Source organism: Siphateles boraxobius, unplaced genomic scaffold (assembly GCF_051911475.1).
Source record: "Siphateles boraxobius isolate OS27281-9 unplaced genomic scaffold, OSU_SipBor_1 103, whole genome shotgun sequence".
Classification (NCBI taxonomy): Eukaryota; Metazoa; Chordata; class Actinopteri; order Cypriniformes; family Leuciscidae; genus Siphateles; species Siphateles boraxobius.
The window spans coordinates 1,345,001-1,368,239 of NW_027508704.1; the positions used below are offsets into that span (position 1 = coordinate 1,345,001).

The following is a 23,239-nucleotide window of genomic DNA, read 5'->3' on the forward strand; positions in this document are numbered from 1 at the left end:
TCTCTTTCTCTATCTATCATCTATCTATCTATCTATCTATCTATCTATCTATCTATCTATCCATTATTTTTATCTATCTGTCTATCATCTATCTATCTATCATCTATCCATTATTTTATCTATCTATCTATCTATCTATCATCTATCTATCTATCATCTATCTATCATCTATCTATCTTTCTATACATCATTTTAGCTATCTATCATCTATCTATCTATCTCTTTCTCTTTCTATCATCTATCTATCTATCTATCTATCTCTTTCTCTATCTATCATCTATCTATCTATCTATCTCTATATCCATCATTTTATCTATCTATCTATCTATCTATCTATCATCTTTCCATTATTTTTATCTATCTGTCTATCATCTATTTGTCTATCTATCTATCTATCCATCATTTTAGCTATCTATCTATCTCTCTATCTATTATCAATCTATCTATCTATCTATCTATCATCTATCCATTATTTTATCTATCTATCATCCATCTGTCTATCTATCGCTATATCCATCATTTTATCTATCTATCTGTCTATCCATCCATCCATATAATACATAAATATTAATTTGTTTGTTTATTTATTTATATTTTATTTTTCATTTTGTTTCTATCACCTGACTCCTGCTGGTTCTTCAGTGTCGTTGGTTGATGAAGAGGAGGATTTCCCTGACGATGCTCTCAGTAATCACACAGATATGGTGGATAATGAGCCTGTTGTGAACGAGGCCCGCAGAAAGTTCATGAGGTACACATGCATATTTAATGTGTTCTCGCTGTGCCAGTTGTGACTTTTGCTTTTATAAACACTTCTCGACGACAGACGTGTCTCTCGGCTAACACTGCTCTTATTTGTCCTCCACCTTCACCATAATAATATACAGTGCAGTTTGCATATTGTATTTCCGCTTAATATCACATCCAGTTGAATATTAATAAAGCCGTGATGGAGTCAGTAACTGTAGCGGCACCGTAGCTTAATCTGGGTGCTTTATTGATTATTTTAATCATATAGATGAGTATGCATTTTATATAAAAATGTATTAAAAATATATAACATTCACTAAATTAGACTAGCCTTCCTTTCCAGATTAAAAATAGCGTTGAATGAAACTTTTTGAATACAAGAGACTGTTACTTTAAAGAGGAAGATAATGATCTTCAGGGGGTTAAAAATATTCAAAATAATAATCCAAAATTTAAAATCTTAAAATCATCCATATCAATAGAGTTTATATATCAGTATTCTTCTGTCCCTAACAGGCGTGTGTGTGTGGTCTGAAAATATGGTGTGTGTGTGTGTGTGTGTGTGTGTGTGTGTGTGTGTGTGTGTGTGTGTGTGTGTGTGTGTGTGTGTGTGTGTGTGTGTGTGTGTGTGTGTGTCTTAATTCTATCCATATCATTTCAGTTTATATATCAGTGTTCGTCTGTCCCTCACAGGCAGTGATGTGTGTGTGTGTGTGTGTGTGTGTGTGTGTGTGTGTGTGTGTGTGTGTGTGTGTGTGTGTGTGTGGTCTGAGATTAAGGTTTATATATCAGTTTTGTCAGTACCACTAGTTTTTGACGATAATCAAGCAGTTGAATTTGAATTAAACCACATGTCATTTTGCCAGGAGCATAATAGTCAAATACAATTGACAATTAGCATATAGTTTAGATTGGCGGTATGGTTCTGTTCTGGTTAGCCTAGCATGGATAAGAGCAGCAATAACCCTCTTTAGTGTAAACAGAACAGAACCAACATCAATGTATTGTAGATATCATTGATATATATCAGAGGAGCTGGGAATGAAGGAGGGTAATTATCTCCTGAGAAACGAGAGGAGCTGGGGAGGGAGGAGGGTAATTATCTCATGGGAAACGAGAGGAGCTGGGGAAGGAGGAGGGTAATTATCTCCTGAGAAACGAGAGGAGCTGGGGAGGGAGGAGGGTAATTATCTCATGGGAAACGAGAGGAGCTGGGGAGGGAGGAGGGTAATTATCTCATGGGAAACGAGAGGAGCTGGGGAGGGGGGAGGGTAATTATCTCATGGGAAACGAGAGGAGCTGGGGAAGGAGGAGGGTAATTATCTCCTGAGAAACGAGAGGAGCTGGGGAGGGAGGAGGGTAATTATCTCCTGAGAAACGAGAGGAGCTGGGGAAGGAGGAGGGTAATTATCTCCTGAGAAACGAGAGGAGCTGGGGAGGGAGGAGGGTAATTATCTCATGGGAAACGAGAGGAGCTGGGGCGGGAGGAGGGTAATTATCTCCTGAGAAACGAGAGGAGATGGGGAGGGGGGAGGGTAATTATCTCATGAGAAACGAGAGGAGCTGGGGAGGCAGGAGGGTAATTATCTCATGGGAAACGAGAGGAGCTGGGGAGGGAGGAGGGTAATTATCTCCTGAGAAACGAGAGGAGCTGGGGAGGGAGGAGGGTAATTATCTCATGGGAAACGAGAGGAGCTGGGGAGGGAGGAGGGTAATTATCTCATGGGAAACGAGAGGAGCTGGGGAGGGAGGAGGGTAATTATCTCATGGGAAACGAGAGGAGCTGGGGAGGGAGGAGGGTAATTATCTCATGAGAAACGAGAGGAGCTGGGGAGGCAGGAGGGTAATTATCTCATGGGAAACGATAGGAGCTGGGGAGGCAGGAGGGTAATTATCTCATTGGAAACGAGAGAGCTGGGCAGGGAGGAGGGTAATTATCTCCTGAGAAACGAGAGGACCTGGGGAGGGAGGAGGGTAATTATCTCCTGAGAAACGAGAGGAGCTGGGGAGGGAGGAGGGTAATTATCTCATGAGAAATGAGAGGAGCTAGGGAGGGAGGAGGGTAATTATCTCATGAGAAACGAGAGGAGCTGGGGAAGGAGGAGGGTAATTATCTCATGAGGAATGAGAGGAGCTAGGGAGGGAGGAGGGTAATTATCTCATGAGAAACGAGAGGAGATGGGGAGGGAGGAGGGTAATTATCTCATGGGAAACGAGAGGAGATGGGGAGGGAGGAGGGTAATTATCTCATGGGAAACGAGAGGAGATGGGGAGGGAGGAGGGTAATTATCTCATGAGAAACGAGAGGAGATGGGGAGGGAGGAGGGTAATTATCTCATGAGAAACGAGAGGAGATGGGGAGGGAGGAGGGTAATTATCTCATGGGAAACGAGAGGAGATGGGGAGGGAGGAGGGTAATTATCTCATGGGAAACGAGAGGAGATGGGGAGGGAGGAGGGTAATTATCTCATGGGAGATGAAAGGAGATGGGGAGGGAGGAGGGTAATTATCTCATGGGAGATGAAAGGAGATGGGGAGGGAGGAGGGTAATTATCTCATGGGAAACGAGAGGAGATGGGGAGGGAGGAGGGTAATTATCTCATGGGAAACGAGAGGAGATGGGGAGGGAGGAGGGTAATTATCTCATGGGAGATGAAAGGAGATGGGGAGGGTAATTATCTCATGAGAAACTCCTGAAGGAGCTTATATATGCATACAGTGATAGACGTCGTATTCCTATAGGTAGAGGATCAGCTGAGAGTCACTGATGCGAGCTTGACTAACGTGACCTGCCAGAATTTACGCTACACTTGATTGTTCTTCTGTTGCTCACAGGCAGATCAGTGTGTGTGTGTGTGTGTGGTCTGAGATTACAGTATATATATCAGTGTTGTTCTGTCGCTCACAGGCAGATCAGCATCATGTCGAATGACCCGGAGAACCCGAAGAAAATGTCCCGTCGCCGGCGCTTCAGTGAGAGAAAACACTCAGAGCCACCGGTGGAGCAGGAGGAGAAGAAGGAGAACAAGCTGATCCAGGCGGAGACCACTGAGACCGGGCGGGTGAGTGTGTGTGTGTGTGTGTGTGTGTGTGTGTGTGTGTGTGTGTGTGTGTGTGTGTGTGTGTGTGTGTGTGTGTGTGTGTGTGTGTGTGTATGTGTGTGTGTGTGAAAGAAGGAGAACAAGCTGATCCAGACGGAGACCACTGAGACAGGACGTGTGTGTGTGTGTGTTTGTGTGTGTGTGTGTGTGTGACCGGTCGGGTGTGTGACTCTTGACTGCCCTCGTCTGGAACACATTAACCATCACAGGCACTTTCAGCAGATGCAGGATTGCTGGAGACTGAAGCTATATGTAACAAGAATTACATGTGTCAGATAAACATCTTTAGCTTAAGTGCGGGAAAGCATCCAGTTTTAGATACTTCTCACAATCAACCCTGTTAATGTAAAGAAAAAAGAAAAAAAACTATTTTAAAAATTATAGTACCCATCATTAGGGATATTTTTCTATTTTAATTTTAAAACAATAATTATTTTCTTTGTTCATTTATTTATTTTATTTGCTATAAAATAACCAAACATCAATATTATAAAATGTTTATTATATGAAAAATTTTTTTTACCAATCATAACGGATTTTTAACTTTGCCTTTGTTAATTTCTCTTTTTTTTGCTATAAAATAACCAAAGCTCCATATTATATATAATTATTGCAAGAAAGAAAATATTTTATTATTATTATTATTATTATTATTATTTATAGTACCCATTTTGACAGATTTTCCCCCCAACTTTATTAATATAATACATTTTGTCTTTGTTAATTTTTGTGTGTGTGTGTGTGTGTGTGTGTAGGTGAAGCTGAAGGTGTACTGGGAGTACATGAAGGCTGTCGGGCCGCTGCTGTCGCTCTTCATCTGCTTCCTGTACGGCTGTCAGAGCGCCGCTGCGATCGGAGCAAACTTCTGGCTCAGCGACTGGACGAACGACGCGCAGCTCAACCGGACGCAGGCGCGCGTGGAGATGAGGGTCGGCGTTTACGCAGCGCTGGGCATTTCTCAAGGTGCGGTCATGTGATCAACCACACAATACACACTGACTGACACAAACCTCGCATCACTTCATTCCAAACACACATGCTGTTTCACTGGAGTAAACATATGAGGGATAATAAAATATAAATATGTGTTATTTTATTTAATCATACAGATGGAGAGCTTGGCTAATCAGGCCAATAACCACAACTCGTTATTATACAAATGTTTAAACTGATATGCAATCAGGTAAAGTCATATATAGGGTTCACAGAGACATTGAAACACTTCGAAACACTGATAATGAAACTGGAATCACATGACTTTGCACTTTGATACAGGAAGATCTCTCAAATCTCTCCTTTTCCTTGAAAAACAAGTGAGTTTTGTGTGTGTGTCTGTGTGTGTGTGTGTGTGTGAGAGGACTGTGCTCTCCTGCTCTGGCGCCCCCTGTAGGTGTGTGTGTGTGTGTGTGTGTGTGTATAGTGACGCTCTCCTCCTCCTCTGGCGCCCCCTTTAGGTGTGTGTGTGTGTGTGTGTGTGTATAGTGACGCTCTCCTCCTCCTCTGGCGCCCCCTGTAGGTGTGTGTGTGTGTGTGTGTGTGTATAGTGACGCTCTCCTCCTCCCCTGGCGCCCCCTGTAGGTGTGTGTGTGTGTGTGTGTCTATAGCGACGCTCTCCTCCTCCTCTGGCGCCCCCTTTAGGTGTGTGTGTGTGTGTGTGTGTGTGTGTATAGTGACACTCTCCTCCTCCTCTGGCGCCCCCTGTAGGTGTGTGTGTGTGTGTGTGTAGTGACACTCTCCTCCTGCTCTGGCGCCCCCTGTAGGTGTGTGTATGTGTGTATAGTGACGCTCTCCTCCTCTGGTGCCACATGTAGGTGTGTGTGTGTGTGTGTATAGTGACGTCTCCTCCTCCTCTGGCGCACTCTGTAGGCATGTGTGTGTGTGTGTGTTTGTATAGTGACGCTCTCCTGTAGGTGTGTGTGTGTGTGTGTGTGTCTATAGCGACGCTCTCCTCCTCCTCTGGCGCCCCCTTTAGGTGTGTGTGTGTGTGTATAGTGACACTCTCCTCCTCCTCTGGCGCCCCCTGTAGGTGTGTGTGTGTGTGTGTGTGTGTATAGTGACACTCTCCTCCTCCTCTGGCTCCCCCTGTAGGTGTTTGTGTGTGTGTAGTGACGCTCTCCTCCTCCTCTGGTGCCACATGTAGGTGTGTGTGTGTGTGTGTGTAGTGACGCTCTCCTCCTCCTCTGGCGCCCCCTGTAGGTGTTTGTGTGTGTGTAGTGACGCTCTCCTCCTCCTCTGGCGCCCCCTTTAGGTGTGTGTGTGTGTGTATAGTGACGCTCTCCTCCTCCTCTGGCGCCCCCTGTAGGTGTTTGTGTGTGTGTAGTGACGCTCTCCTCCTCCTCTGGTGCCACATGTAGGTGTGTGTGTGTGTGTGTGTAGTGACGCTCTCCTCCTCCTCTGGCGCCCCCTGTAGGTGTTTGTGTGTGTGTAGTGACGCTCTCCTCCTCCTCTGGCGCCCCCTGTAGGTGTGTGTGTGTGTGTGTGTAGTGACACTCTCCTCCTCCTCTGGTGCCACATGTAGGTGTGTGTGTGTGTGTGTATAGTGACGTCTCCTCCTCCTCTGGCGCCCTCTGTAGGCGTGTGTGTGTGTGTGTGAGTGTGTGTGTGTGTGTAGTGACGCTCTCCTCCTCCTCTGGTGCCACATGTAGGTGTGTGTGTGTGTGTATAGTGACGTATCCTCCTCCTCTGGCGCCCCCTGTAGGCATGTGTGTGTGTGTGTGTGTGTGTGTGTGTGTGTAGTGACGCTCTCCTCCTCCTCTGGTGCCACATGTAGGTGTGTGTGTGTGTGTATAGTGACGTATCCTCCTCCTCTGGCGCCCCCTGTAGGCATGTGTGTGTGTGTGTGTGTGTGTGTGTGTGTGTAGTGACGCTCTCCTCCTCCTCTCGTGCCACATGTAGGTGTGCGTGTGTGTGTGTGTGTGTGTATAGTGACGTCTCTTCCTCCTCTGGCGCCCCCTGTAGGCATGTGTGTGTGTGTGTGCATGTGTGTGTGTGTGTGTATAGTGACGCTCTCCTCCTCCTCTGGCGCCCCCTGTAGGTGTGTGTGTGTATTTGTGTGTGTGTGTGTGTGTATGTGTGTGTGTTTGTGTGTATAGTGACGCTCTCCTCCTCCTCTGGCGCCCCTGTAGGTGTGTGTGTGTGTGTGTGTGTATGTGTGTGTGTGTGTATAGTGACGCTCTCCTCCTCCTCTGGCGCCCCCTCTAGGTGTGTGTGTATGTGTGTGTGTGTGTGTATGTGTGTGTGTGTGTGTGTCTATAGTGACACTCTCCTCCTCCTCTGGCGCCCCCTGTAGGTGTGTGTGTATGTGTGTGTATGTGTCTGTGTTTGTGTGTGTATAGTGACGCTCTCCTCCTCCTCTGGTGCCCCTTGTAGGTGTGTGTGTATGTGTGTGTGTGTGTGTGTGTGTAGTGACGTCTCCTCCTCCTCTGGTCTCTCTAACACAGGCGTCCTGGTCATGTTTTCCTCCTTTACTCTGGCAATGGGGAAAATCCAGGGCTCCCGCAAGCTTCACCAGGCCCTGCTGGACAACAAGTTTCACACGCCTCAGTCTTTCTTTGACACGACTCCCATAGGCCGGATCATCAACCGCTTCTCCAAGGACATTTACGTGATCGACGAGGTCCTTCCCTCCACAGTGCTCATGTTCCTGGGCACCTTCTTTGCCTCCGTGTCCACCATGATTGTTATCATTTGCAGCACACCCATATTCGCTCTGGTCATTGGCCCTCTGGCCTTGATTTACTTCTTTGTTCAGGTATTTTCTCCCTTTTATTGCAGATTCTGGACGCGTCCGGGAGGTCCTTAACATTTCATTTCTCCTGAGCATGTGCAAAGACGTCTAAACCTCATCCGATTTATTCCTCTCCTCTTTTGCATGAGTCTATATGGCTTCGTTCAGGCTCTCGGGAAAATCAGACTTTTTTTCAATATGCATTTAGTTTTTTGCACAATTTAAATGTGATAATTCTTGTTTTTATTTGTTCCAGTCTGAACGGTCACTTCAGATATCTAGCTTTTTTTTGTGCACATGTTTTGGTAACAAGAGCAAAGTTTATGTAACCTAATTTAAAGTGTGCATTATGCTCATGTTTGCTTATTCTCTAAAAAATATGATTTTCTTAATCAGTATTTCTGTCTTGGTTTCCAGCACAAATATCTAAACGTTTTTAAATCAGGATACATTTACTTTTTACTTTTATGTTTGGTTTTATTATATTGTATGTATACAGCTCCTATGCAGCTTGTTTTTCAGTAAGAATATCTATACATTCTTAAATCAAGATATTTATTTTAAAACTGTATCTATGCCAATATATGCTGTCATAATCTTTTTTTCCCTTTGGATTAAGATTATTTTTCTAACCCCATTAGCAGATATTTTTCTTGTTTTAAGCTTAAATTTTGACTCAATATCTTCAGTCATTTTGCTTTTTTTTAAGAGCTTAATTTAAGAATGTTTAGATATTTGTCCTGGAGAACAAGACAGAAACATCATGTTTTGAATATTAAATAGATAATGTGTGTGACAGTGAACGAGTCAAACACACAGATTTTCTCGCAGTGTGAGCGAAGCCTTGTCTTGTGCGACTGCTCACTTCCTGTTTCTCCTGCCCACTTCCTGTTGCTCGTGTGTTTTTACTCTTACACTCATTCAGGAGCACAAACCATCACACAAACACACACATGCACACACACACAGGGACTCTCATGGTTTGTGTTTAAATCATCCTGCTTTTCTGTTAGCGCTGATGATGATTATTGAACTTATTTCCAATAATTTTGAGTTATTAAATGGTGCATCTGTAGTTGAGAGCAGAGCTTTAGTCGAGTTATTATCTATAGTTCTCAAATTAGATATTTCTGATATTTCAGTTGTTGCTCTGAAACAGATGTTTATCTTGAGATCCCGGTATTATCTCATATTTCAGATTAGATCTCAATAATGTCTGCAATCAAAAGACAGAGATTTCAATATGATCTCAAAGGATTTCTCATCAAATTCTTGAAAAAATTAAATTACATTACCGGTCAAAAGTTCGGAATAATTGTCATTATAATCATTATAAATGTCACTTTTGATCAATTTAATGCGTCCTTGATGAATAAAAGTAATAATTTATTCCTTTTTTTTATAAAACCCCAAACTTTTGAACGGTAGTGTGTCTGAGCTTTGAGATCTAATTGTATATAGTATAATGTAAAATCTTTTTGTTTTTATAAATTTGATGGATGTTTTTGAGGAGCCTCGTCAATGTTCATATCTGAGAATCATAAACACTGGCAGAGAATGAAATCAAACAACAAATCAGTGTTGTGTCTTTCACATTTATGCGTTTGGCAGATGCTTATATTACATTATATTGTTATCAGTTCCTGCATTTGAATTGAGTGTGTTTCTCTCCCAGATGTGTGTGTGTGTGTGTATGCATACACAGTTCAGTTTCAGTATTTCTCCAGTAGTGGCGTCACACACGCAGACTGCAGGGCTGGGTTACAATATTGAGTTCTCGATTCTCATTTTGATTAACCAATATTGATTCTTAGATTGGTCTTTGTGTGCAAACCATTATATGTAGCGGCTGCCATTCAATAATCTTTGTGCTTTGATAAGAAACGAAGTCTCTGCTTTCAAATTCTCTTTCATCATGAAATATGCAAGCAATAAATGTGTGTTTGTGTCTCTTTAATGTGTGACAGATGAACCGATCATCTCTTCTTCTTCACTACTAGTTACAGCAGCAAATAAACACCAATGAACATCAGAAGGAATGATGAAAGAAACAGAACAACTTACTGAAATCATCATCAATCATAATCCATCAATCAGTGTTTAACCGCGGAAAGACGTCAATAAAACAGCTGGAGGACAATAACGTCAAAACAAGCCATTCGACGACCATAAACGCGATAGAGTAGAAATAACTGTAGACAGGATATATAGTCAATATATGATTATACAGCGTACAGCTTTAGCTGACAGAGATTTTTTTTGCTTGAGAAAAAATGTACGTACTGTACCTGAAAAATATCCAAATGAATCGATATCAAATCGAAATTGAAAGGAAGTGGAAGTGGAATCGGAAGTGAATCAAAATCAAACTTGTGAATTGAAATAGGAATTTGAGCTTGTAAATCGAAACTGCAATTTAAATAAATTGTAAGCTTGTGAATCAAAATGGGAATTTAATCGGATTGCAAGCCTGTGAATTAAACACGGAATTGAATCGAATCACATGCTTGTGAATCAAAATCGGAAGTGAATTGAATCGCAAACTTGTGAATCAAAATCGGAAATAAGTCGAATTACATGTTCGTGAATCGAAATCAAAAGTGAATCAGAAAATCAGAACGGAAAATTAAAAACGGAATTGAATCGAATCACATGCTCGTGAATCGAAATCGAAAGTGAATCGAATCTCAAACTTGTGAATTAAAATCGGAATCGAATCAAATCGCAAACTTGTGAATCAAAATCGGAATTGAATCAAATCGCAAGCTTTTGAATCAAAATCGGAATTGAATCAAATCACAAACTTGTGAATCAAAATCGGAATTTAATCAAATCGCAAGGTTGTGAATCAAAATCAGAATTGAATCAAATCGCAAACTTGTGAATCAAAATCGGAATTGAATCAAATCTCAAACTTGTGAATCAAAATCGGATTTGAATCAAATCAAATCACAAACTTGTGAATCAAAATCGGAATTTTTTAAACAAATCTCAACCTTGTGAATCAAAATCAGAATTGAATCAAATCGCAAGGTTGTGAATCAAAATCAGAATTGAATCAAATCGCAAACTTGTGAATCAAAATCGGAATTGAAACAAATCTCAAACTTGTGAATCAAAATCGGAATTGAATCAAATCGCAAGCTTGTGAATCAAAATCAGAATTGAATAAAATCGCAAACTTGTGAATCAAAATCGGAATTTAATCAAATCGCAAACTTGTGAATTAAAATCGGAATCAAATCAAATCGCAAACTTGTGAATCAAAATCGGAATTGAGTCAAATCTCAAACTTGTGAATCAAAATCGGAATTGAATCAAATCAAATCGCAAACTTGTGAATCAAAATCGGAATTGAATCAAATCGCAAACTTGTGAATTAAAATCGGAATCAAATCAAATCGCAAACTTGTGAATCAAAATCGGAATTGAATCAAATCTCATATTGTGAATCAAAATCGGAATTGAATCAAATCAAATCACAACCTTGTGAATCAAAATCGGAATTGAGTCAAATCTCAAACTTGTGAATCAAAATCGGAATTGAATCAAATCAAATCACAAACTTGTGAATCAAAATCGGAATTTTTTAAACAAATCTCAACCTTGTGAATCAAAATCAGAATTGAATCAAATCGCAAGGTTGTGAATCAAAATCAGAATTGAATCAAATCGCAAACTTGTGAATCAAAATCGGAATTGAAACAAATCTCAAACTTGTGAATCAAAATCGGAATTGAATCAAATCGCAAGCTTGTGAATCAAAATCAGAATTGAATCAAATCGCAAACTTGTGAATCAAAATCGGAATTGAATCAAATCGCAAACTTGTGAATTAAAGTCGGAATCAAATCAAATCGCAAACTTGTGAATCAAAATCGGAATTGAATCAAATCTCAACCTTGTGAATCAAAATCAGAATTGAATCAAATCGCAAACTTGTGAATCAAAATCGCAATTGAAACAAATCTCAAACTAGTGAATCAAAATCGGAATTGAATCAAATCGCAAGCTTGTGAATCAAAATCAGAATTTAATCAAATCTCAAACTTGTGAATCAAAATCGGAATTAAATCAAGTCGCAAACTTGTGAATCAAAATCGGAATTGAAACAAATCTCAAACTTGTGAATCAAAATCGGAATTGAATCAAATCGCAAGCTTGTGAATCAAAATCAGAATTGAATCAAATCGCAAACTTGTGAATCAAAATCGGAATTTAATCAAATCGCAAACTTGTGAATTAAAATCGGAATCAAATCAAATCGCAAACTTGTGAATCATAATCGGAATTGAGTCAAATCTCAAACTTGTGAATCAAAATCGGAATTTAATCAAATCGCAAACTTGTGAATCAAAATCGGAATTGAATCAAATCGCAAACTTGTGAATTAAAATCGGAATCAAATCAAATCGCAAACTTGTGAATCAAAATCGGAATTGAATCAAATCTCAAACTTGTGAATCAAAATCGGAATTGAATCAAATCAAATCACAACCTTGTGAATCAAAATCAGAATTGAATCAAATCGCAAACTTGTGAATCAAAATCGGAATTGAATCAAATCGCAAGCTTGTGAATCAAAATCTGAATTGAATCAAATCTCAAACTTGTGAATCAAAATCGGAATTAAATCAAATCACAAGCTTTTGAATCAAAATCGGAAGTGAATGAAAACTGAAATGTAATGTAATGGTGAAACTGGCGTGGAAGCCCAGCCCCAGTAGCCTGTCTGACGAGCCAGTGTGAATCAGACGAGTGAGGGCTAAACCCGACTAACCCTCCTCTTCCTCGTTGTGTGTGTCGTTGTGCGCAGGTGTGCTGATTCTGGCCAACGCTTTACTGTGCCGGGCGTACAGCACACTGAAGGCGGCCCGCCACACACACCTGCACATGCTCCAGGCCATCCTGAGGGCACCACAGGCCTTTTTCCAGGCCACTCCCTCAGGCCGGGTCCTGAACCGCTTCAGCAAAGACGTGGACACTATAGACTCGCTCATTCCAGACAATATTGATATCTGGATGCGCACTTTCTGGTACACAGTAAATGTGCTGCTCGTTTGCTCTGTCCTCACCCCTATGTTCCTCATAGTCATAGTGCCGTTAATGCTGTTCTATTGGTGGGTCCAGGTAAATAGGAACAAGTCTGCTAACTCATTAATACAGCATGCTAACATGTGTTGATGTTCTGTATTATCACTGTCGTAGTGTTGTAGTTTTTACACCGTGTGGTTTGGTCATTGGGTTTTGGTGCGTTCAGGGAGTCGAGACTCTGGTGAACGAACGGAGAGACTCGACTCACTGAACTGATGCTGTTCTTTACCCAAACGCACAGGAACAGAATACAGTCCTTCTGTTTTATATTGAATTATTAATCATTTGAGAAAAAGTAATAATAATAATAATTCATTTTTGCAATAATTAATTCAATTATATACTACTACTACTGCTGATAATAATAATATTGATAACAATAATTATTATATAATTTAATATTTTAATGTAATTATATAATTTAAATACCATTTTATTATTATTGACAACAGCAGCAACAACAACAATAGTGGTAATAAATTATTGCAATTATTTATTAAAGAAAATACTACTGCTACTAATATTAATAGTATTAATAATTTGATTAAAAAAAAAATATATATATTTATATATATATATAATTTAATAAATTGTTGAATTAATATCTAAAATAATATAATACTGCAAGAAATTAATTATAATAGTAATACATTATCGCAATAATTTGTTAAATTATATAATACTGCTGCTACTACTACTACTAATAATAATATTTTGATTATAATAATATTTTATATATTTTAATAAATTATTAATATGATTGTGAGTATTATGATGATGATCTTTAGTTTTGCAATCATTTATTATTATTCACTACAACAATAATAATTTAATGCAATAATTTATTACATTATTTTATATATATATTTTATTAAATGACTAATAATAATTCTAATGTTTATTATTATTATTACATATATCTATATATCGTTTAATAAAGTATTACAATACATTATTATTATTATTACTGATAATATTTTGGTTAACAATATCAATGATAATAGTGGAAGTAATAATAACATTAATAATAATAATAATTATTTAATTTAATAAATTATTGCTATAACGTATTATTATTAATTATATGAATGTGCTGGTATGCTGTATATCCGCCTGTATGGATAATACAATGTAATTAAAAGTCTACATAATAAAGGCGGGTAAAGAACAGCGTTTCACAGTAGAGTTACAGTAGAGTTACAGTAGAGTAGAAGATGAAGTTTTGAAGTGTTTTGCTGTGTGAATGTCATCTTTTCATCAGTACTAATGCAAGCGCGCGTAACAGACTGTGGACTTTTAACTCATACCTGGCATGGATCTATTTTAATGGAAGAACTGGCATATGTAAAATAATAATCCATATAAGAAGTGTGTTTGGTGGTGAGCTCCGCTGTTTATTATCTAATAATATTAAGACTATTAACAATGTAGTGTTAAGTTCTTCTTTAACAGTTCAGATGCTAATTACAAGTAGTGGGATTTGTAACACTGTTTAATATTGATAATGGTGTTTTTATGATAGTGTTTCATATGTTTATGGGCCTCTATCTAGTGTCGTGAAGAGCTGATTTTGGTCTCAACTCATCGGCACTAAACCTCCAATCTCTCGTTGCATAACTGTAACTTGGTCTTGCATCTCTCCTGATTTACTGTAATTCCTCCTCTTCTTTGCATGGCTTTCTGAAATGCTCTGTGTTTTCTGTGCGCATGCAGCCGAAATATCACATGCATTCTTATAGATTTATATTGATGTTTATATATTCAGAAATGCAGAAAGCCAAACCAAACACTACAACATTATGATAGCGTTTGATCCCATTTATATTTGATCCCTTAATGTGAATGTTATTTTTAAATATATATATATATTATTGTTTGATCAAAAGTGCTTAATGGTGAGGATTCGTGAAACTAAGTTAACTAAATTAAAGATTGAACAGGTTTAAAACGGTTTGTCTCAATGAAGGAATGCGCGGATTAACTAGAATCACATACAGTTTATTATAGTTTGCGATATTACAGACTTAATTGTTCAAAAGTGACAGTAAAGACATTTATAATGTTACAAACGATTCTATGTCAAATTAATGCTGATCTTTTGAACTTTCTATTCATCAAAGAATCCTAAAAAATAAAATATATCACAGTTTCCACAAAAATATGAACTGTTTTCAACATTGATAATAATCATAAATGTTTCTTGAGCATCAAATCATCATATTATAGTGATTTCTGAAGGATCATGTGACACTGAAGACTGGAGTAATGATGCTGAAAATTCAGCTTTGATCACAGTAATAAATTACACTTTACTATATATTCACATAGAAAACAGCTGATTTACATTCTAATAATATTTCACATTTTTTACTGTATTTTTGATCAAATAAATTCAGTTTTGATCACAGTAATAAATTACACTTTACTATATATTCACATAGAAAATAGCTGATTTACATTACAATAATATTTTACTGTTTTTACTGTATTTTTGATCAAATTAAATGAAGCTTTGGTGAGCAGAAGAGACTCTTTCAAAAATAAAAAAATCTCACCAACCCCAAACTTTTAAACAATGTATACGATTTTTTTTGTTGAGAAAATATATAAAATTATGAAGAAGCTCAAGGCCACCATGAAATATTTCACATTTATCTTGATCAGACATTTTCTCTTAATATAAATAGTATTATTATAAATAGTCTCTTAGTTAGTAGTAAACTGACCAAACATTCCTAGAGTTCAGACAAACCTGCAATATTATCTTGTTAATTTTAAAGCATTTTAAAATTTTGTCTAAATAAAAGACTTTGACAGAGCAAGGATTTTATAGCAAAGAAAAAAGTTTTCTGAATCCTCACTCATTCATGCTTGTATAAATATGTAATATTCCTGCTGTTTGTTTGTGTAATAGCATGTTTTTTCCTCCGTAGAGGTTTTATGTGGCCACGTCTCGTCAGCTTAAGCGACTGGAGTCTGTCAGTAGGTCTCCGATATATTCTCATTTTTCGGAGACCATCACGGGCACTAGCGTGATCCGCGCGTACGGGCGCCACGGTGCCTTCGTTCTCATGAGCGATATGAAAGTGGATGAGAACCAAAAGAGTTACTACCCGGGTATCGTGTCCAACAGGTTGGTTCGGTCTCGCTCACACTCGTATGGATGCATGAAGATTTTCCAATCGCAACTTTAATTATTTAACAATTGCGACTTTATAACACGCAATTGCGAGTTTATATCTCATAATTCTGACTTTATAACAATTGCGACTTTATATCACGCAATTCTGACTTTATATCTCATAATTCTGACTTTATATCTCATAATTCTGACTTTATATCTCATAATTCTGACTTTATAACACGCAATTCTGACTTTATAACACGCAATTCTGACTTTATATCTCATAATTCTGACTTTATATCTCATAATTCTGACTTTATATCTCATAATTCTGACTTTATGTCACAATTCTGACTTTATATCTCACAATTCTGACTTTATATCTCATAATTCTGACTTTATATCTCATAATTCTGACTTTATATCACAATTCTGACTTTATATCTCACAATTCTGACTTTATATCTCATAATTCTGACTTTATATCTCGCAGTTCTGACTTTATATCACACAATTCTGACTTTATATCTCACAATTCTGACTTTATAACTCACAATTCTGACTTTATATCACACAATTCTGACTTTATATCTCACAATTCTGACTTTATATCTCACAATTCTGACTTTATAATTCACAATTCTGACTTTATATCACGCAATTCTGACTTTATATCTCACAATTCTGACTTTATAACTCACAATTCTGACTTTATATCTCGCAATTCTGACTTTATAACACGCAATTCTGACTTTATATCTCACAATTCCGACTTTATATCTCATAATTCTGACTTTATATCTCGCAGTTCTGACTTTATAACACACAATTCTGACTTTATATCTCACAATTCTGACTTTATAACTCACAATTCTGACTTTATATCACACAATTCTGACTTTATATCTCACAATTCTGACTTTATAACTCACAATTCTGACTTTATATCACGCAATTCTGACTTTATATCTCGCAATTCTGACTTTATAACTCACAATTCTGACTTTATATCACACAATTCTGACTTTATATCTCACAATTCTGACTTTATAACTCACAATTCTGACTTTATATCACACAATTCTGACTTTATATCTCGCAATTCTGACTTTATAACACGCAATTCTGACTTTATATCACACAATTCTGACTTTATAACACGCAATTCTGACTTTATATCTCGCAATTCTGACTTTATATCTCACAGTTCTGACTTTATATCTCGCAATTCTGACTTTATATCTCGCAATTCTGACTTTATATCTCAAAATTCTGACTTTATATCTCACAATTCTGACTTTATATCACGCAATTCTGACTTTATATCTCACAATTCTGACTTTATATCACAATTCTGACTTTATAACACGCAATTCTGACTTTATATCTCGCAATTCTGACTTTATAACACACAGTCGTTCGGATGCATGCAGATTTTCCCAGCGTCTTCCATTCTTTACTGGCTTTTGTGGGAAATGTCGCTCAGTCGTAACAGTGTTTTGTTTGGATGCGAAACAGGTGGTTGGGGGTTCGGATCGAGTTTATCGGGAACTGTATTGTGTTGTTTGCTGCTCTGTTCGCTGCGGTCGGGAAGGATAAACTGAGTCCTGGTCTGGTGGGTCTGTCAGTGTCCTACGCTCTACAGGTACACACTCTTTATCTATTATAATCACTATTCATGTAATAATGAGAAATGTTTGCACTATGAATCACCAATGTACACTATGTGTTATAATCACACATGTGCTCCTTCATGCTAACGAGTAATACAGTTGTCAACATTTGAAGCGGATTAAAACCTTTCATCAAAGTTATACATGAATTTTGAACAATACTCATTCTTGTCTTAGGATGACCTTTTTTAATCCACTTCAAATGTTGACTACTGTACTTCATATAATAGTGTTCATCTGTAGCTGTAACATTAGTGTATTCATACTATTTATCATGCAAACATTTATTTTTCATTTTAACTACATCTCATGATGCATTTATTATGGAAGCTTGTTTCCGCCACAGAATAAAACCTTTTAAAAAGATAATTGCAACTTTATAACACACAATTGTGACTTTATATCATGCAATTCTGACTTTATATCACGCAACTGTGAGAAAAAAAGTCAGAATTGTGAGATAAAAAGTCGCAATTACCTTTTTTATTTTTTATTCTGTGACGGAGACAAGCTTCCATAATTTACACAAATGACATACATTAACTTAAATACCTAGGGGAGATATTTAAGCAATAAACAATAAATATCTATTGTTTAATGTTTTTAAAAGAAGTCTCTTCTAAGCAATGCTGCATTTATTTGATAAAAATATAGTAAAATCAGGAATATTCTGAAATATTGTACAATTTTATATCACATGAACCTTCAGAAATCATTCTAATATGCTGATTTGTTGCTCAAATATTAATAATGGTTCTTCTAATTAATATTATTATCAATGTTGAAAACAGTGGAAACTGATCATTAAAAAAAAAAAATTCTATAAAAATATGTTTTTGAAATAATTTTATAATTTACATTATAAATGTCTTTAATTTAACTTTTTTTCAACATTGACAATAATCATAAATGTTTCTTGAGCATCAAATCATCATATTATAGTGATTTCTGAAGGATCATGTGACACTGAAGACTGGAGTAATGATGCTGAAAATTCAGCTTTGATCACAGGAATAAATTACACTTTACTATATATTCACATAGAAAACAGCTGATTTACATTGTAATAATACTTAAAAAATTTTACTGTATTTTTGATTAAATAAATGCAGCTTTGATGAGCAGACGAGACTCTTTCAATTCCACACTTCTGTATACATTTAGCAGATGCTTTTATCCAAAGTCACTTACTATAGACAAGCATAAGCAATTTATTACTGAGACAACAATATTTGCAGTATGCAATGCCACATTTAATATAAAGAAAGATTATGAAATTATTTTCACTATAAGCACCTGTATTCTGCAACAACACTTCTTACTTCTTCTGTATAGGTCACTATGTCCCTAAACTGGATGGTGAGGATGACCTCTGACCTTGAGAGCAACATAGTAGCAGTGGAAAGAGTGAAGGAGTATTCAGAAACACCGACTGAGGTACAGTACAACAAACACACACTCGTTTTCTTAAGAAAAATTTTTTTTGATTGATTTATTTGCTCTCTATTATCAGCATGAAATCTGGTCCGCTTTTTCCCAGCACTGTGAAAATGATGTTGAAACAGTAAAAAATGCTCTAGAATTTACTTTACTCTTTGACGGTAGTTTGAGAAAACTAGTAATTAAGTAGGAAATCTCCAGAGCTGCTCTGGGAGTCACTTCACAAGCTTTTCACTGTTTAATTTCAGAAAAACTACTGTCGGAAACTGAAACTAAAAGATCTTCACGAGAAAACGTCAAAATAAAAGTCTGGTTTAACGTGAAGAAATTATGACAGAAAATATATCACAGCTTTATACTAAAATATACTTCTCAAAGTAATAATAATATTTCTAAGGAATATCACACAACAAATTATAAAATATTTTTTCATCCATGTTTTAAATTTATATAGTTCTGTTGTGCATCATCTTATTTGCCAGAACATAAAAATTCAATGTTTTGTTGTAAATTAATTGTTATATTTCAATTTGATTACATTTTAGAAGTTTAATTAAATTGTTAAAATGTATATAAAATTGTCTTAAATCATTAAACGCAGAATAAATAAAATGGAAAACACTGAATTTAGGGAAAATTCAAATGAATTTCATGGGGCCCTAAATTAAAATGCAGCGACTCTGTAGAGTTTAATTGTGAACAAACAAATATACATGTTTACATTCATCCTCAAGGTCTAATATGTAAAAAGCATCTCCTTCCATATTAATGTTAAATGAATATCAGCCGCCACAAAAATAAATAACTAGTAACTAAGTAAGAAATAAGTAAATAACAGTTTTTTTTACCCCATTGACAGTAATTTGTTCTTGTTTTAATCATAAACTCACTTTTTCCTTATATCTTCAGTCAGTTTGCTTTTCAAATAAATGTATCTTATGAATGTTTAGATATTTGTGCTGGAAAACAGGACATAAACACTGAGGAAAAACATAATGTTTGCAGTTTATTCTGAAAAAAGATCCTTACACGAATATAGGCCAAAAAAGCTCAGAGGTTTTTATTGTCCAGAGGCCACAAATAAAGTACAAAAAAGTGCAAGGTGTGCAAAACGTTTTGAGTTCGACCCTTCATCAGTGTCATGTGTTACCAAGCATACACCTGTGTAATTTACACACTTATTACCGTCATCAATGTAATACGCACCGCATAGAAGTTATTACTCATTTGTTTAGGACCATTGTTTGGCTTTCCTTCCCCTTGCTGTTTATTCTGATCACCGACAGCAAGAGCTCATTTGATGTAAGATATTTTAACGTTATAAAAGTAATATACGTTTTAATAACCATGTCATTATACAAATTTCTGTCCTCATAAATCACAAAAACAAAAAAACACACACACTAACCCGACCCTTAAACCTACCAACCACACAAAACTTTATTTATTATGTTTATTAATCAATTTTCCTTGTGAGGCCCAGCAAAAAGTCCTTACAAAGTAGGGAATCTCAAATTTTACTGTCCTTGTGGGGACACACACATATGATTTATGAATGTTTAGATGTTTGTGCTGGAAAACAAGACAGAAACACTGAGGAAGATCATCATGTTTGCAGTTTATTCTGAGCTCATGTGATGTATGGTATTAAACTGGTTTCCACAGGCTCCATGGGTCGTGCAGGACAAGCGCCCGCCGCCAGACTGGCCTCCCGAGGGAAACGTGGAGTTTGTGGATTATAGCGTGAGATATCGAGAAGGACTGGACCTGGTGCTGAAGAACGTCTCTCTGAAGGTCAAGGGAGGAGAGAAGGTCAGGAGCCTCGTAATACTGTTTCTGTAGATCTGTCAGGTTTACATCAGTTTTAAACCAACAACATGTGGATCAGCTGTCAAAAGAAGATTTCAATCGCAATATGCAATATCATTTTATCCCTTAAAATTCATCTTTGATCACCAAAATGACATATTTTTTAAAAAAATCCTTGAAAAAAATGTCTTCATGCCTTAATAATGTAACTCGACACCCTTGCCTCATTTAGTATGCGCGTTTCTATGAATATGCAAATGAGCCCCGCCTCCACTCACTCACTCACTCACAGATCCACTGGTTGACGATCACACGTTGATCTGATTGGTTACAAGGTAGTTTGTGACGTCAGAAACACCAGCGATTTCAAAGCGTGTTTTTGAGACTGTCTTTGGTTCACTGCAGTTTTAAGGAGAAAATACTCAGCAATGCTGTCGACTTATGAATTTACACATGGATTACACCACATAGACAAATAAACAACATTTAAAAGCTTGATTTCAACACAGACGGACTTTAAGTGAGAAAACAGTGAGAGGAAAAAAAAAACTTAAAATGCCTGAAACAGTGATATTAAAATATCAGATTCACTTTAAAGCTTATTGATCAAGTATACTATATAGCAGATGAGCCTGGAATATGAACTATGCAACATATTTATTTTACCCTTTTAGTGGATAATTCTGTAAAAGCTGACAGTAGGCATCTTAATATGAGCAAAGCTAAATATAGAAGAGATCAAATGTAATTTAATAGGCAATAAATACCTATTTCTGAGTGTTTGATACACTAACATAACCAGTGAACTCCAGTGGATTAAATCTGAGGAATCACACTGATTGAAGCTGAGAACGTTCGACGCGTACGTTTCACATCACATCCTGACGTCACGTGTCTATACGGGATGTGTTGTTGAACGCACACACAGATAATATATGGGATAACCAATGATTGCTGTAGGTTATTTGATTTGAATAATAACATTATGATATTGGCAATATACTTTATACATATGTGTAGATTTTTTAAATCCCCATCTTTGTTTATTATGTTCAGAAACAAATTAAAATACTTCTCAGATTCCCTCTCTAAAATGGAAAATCGAGTAGCATTAAAATTGTATAATCTGTTTTTAAAAAATATATATTTTTAATCTTTACTTGTGTTGAGCCTTCCACGTATGTATTTTTTAGTATAATAACTGTTTTGTGCCATTTTGTTGTATTCAGATTTTGTATAATAAACATTTTTTTTTTTTTTAAAGAACTCACACACAGATTCCGGAAAATCACTGGCAGTGTGAATGAACCAAAATCAAACGATCCCGGGATGCATTATCCGTGTATTTTCCGGAATCTCTGTGTGAAAGAGGCTCATGTGTATCCATTCATGCACACTTGAATCAAGTGGTCTATAAAACCTTTGCCATGGATGTGAGGATCTGTCTTCGTTTATTTTGCCACCAGTTGATTTAGTGTTGAAATGATGTGAAATCGCTGAACTTTACGACACGTGACCCTACAAGAGCGATTACTGATCACCAATCACGCTTTAGAGATGAAAAACAATCCTCCCCTGACTGACGTTACTACTTTCTACTCAAGAACCTTCACAGAAATATAGTGGAGTAAAAAAACGATATTCGTCTTTGTAATGTAGTGAAGTTGAAGTAGAAAGTTTCCAGAAAAAATAATACTCAAGTAAAGTACAGATACTCAAAAAGTGTAACTTTCTTACTCTACTAAAGCATAAAAATACCATAATATGTTTGCAGATATTTATGAAACATGCTAAGTTTACATACAACACTAAACCGCCAGTTGTTTTACTTGTTATTTTACACATTTCGTGTTGTCAGTCGGTTTTTCTTTTGGTCTGTGTGACTCCGCCCACTGCCAGTTCAGCCAATAGTATTTCGACACCCCGGAATGCCAGTTGGCGGGAAACAGCGAAATTGTAGCCATGGTAATGAGCAAACAAACTGGGTCAGAGATCACAGATTCCACACAACCTAAAAAGCCCTCAATAAAAATCTCTATGAACGAGAACATATTAAAAAGCGGATAAATCAACTCACACTAAGTTTTCGTTGTCAATTGCGCTCGTTCCTGTCACGTGTCCTCAAACTGGCGACCCGCGTGAGCGTCGAGTCTGCGTAGGCGGGGTGCGGAGACACAGTGTTCTCCGATATTTTGATTTTGGACTGCAGTACCGATTTCCACCACTAGCTGTCATTCTTACAGACCGCACCTTTAAGTACAGCACTAAAGTTAATGTACTTTATTACTGCAGATCGGCATCGTGGGAAGGACGGGAGCCGGGAAGTCGTCGATGACTCTGTGTTTGTTTCGTCTTCTGGAAGCGGCGAATGGAGAGATTGTGATCGACGAGGTGAAAATCTCAGAGATCGGCCTTCATGACCTCCGGTCCAAACTCACCATCATCCCTCAGGTCGGTGCGAGAGCATCTGTTTTCATTTAAGCACAGCTGTTTATTGCGATATTAGCATTGCACTCGTGAT

The 23,239-nt window shown here is 37.2% G+C and overlaps 1 protein-coding gene across 6 annotated transcripts in view; it reads left to right on the top strand.

Annotated features, from left to right (window-relative positions):
- abcc3 (ATP-binding cassette, sub-family C (CFTR/MRP), member 3) overlaps window positions 1-23,239 on the top strand; it is a 111,898-nt gene that overhangs the window by 81,185 nt on the left and 7,474 nt on the right. The window contains exons 20-29 of one of the 6 annotated variants that reach the window (XR_013207656.1): window positions 643-751; window positions 3,659-3,812; window positions 4,607-4,814; window positions 7,292-7,602; window positions 12,395-12,708; window positions 15,606-15,805; window positions 17,315-17,441; window positions 18,805-18,906; window positions 20,575-20,721; window positions 23,011-23,169. Coding sequence is in view for 3 of the 6 variants with exons in the window: in XM_077245659.1 (XP_077101774.1) it covers window positions 643-751; window positions 3,659-3,812; window positions 4,607-4,814; window positions 12,395-12,708; window positions 15,606-15,805; window positions 17,315-17,441; window positions 18,805-18,906; window positions 20,575-20,721; window positions 23,011-23,169 (1,520 nt within the window). In the remaining 3 variants the exon portion in view is untranslated. Of the gene's footprint in view, window positions 1-642; window positions 752-3,658; window positions 3,813-4,606; window positions 4,815-7,291; window positions 7,603-12,394; window positions 12,709-15,605; window positions 15,806-17,314; window positions 17,442-18,804; window positions 18,907-20,574; window positions 20,722-23,010; window positions 23,170-23,239 lie in introns of those variants that run through there. The other 5 variants (XR_013207663.1, XR_013207669.1, XM_077245659.1 and 2 more) reach the window with 5 other exon arrangements.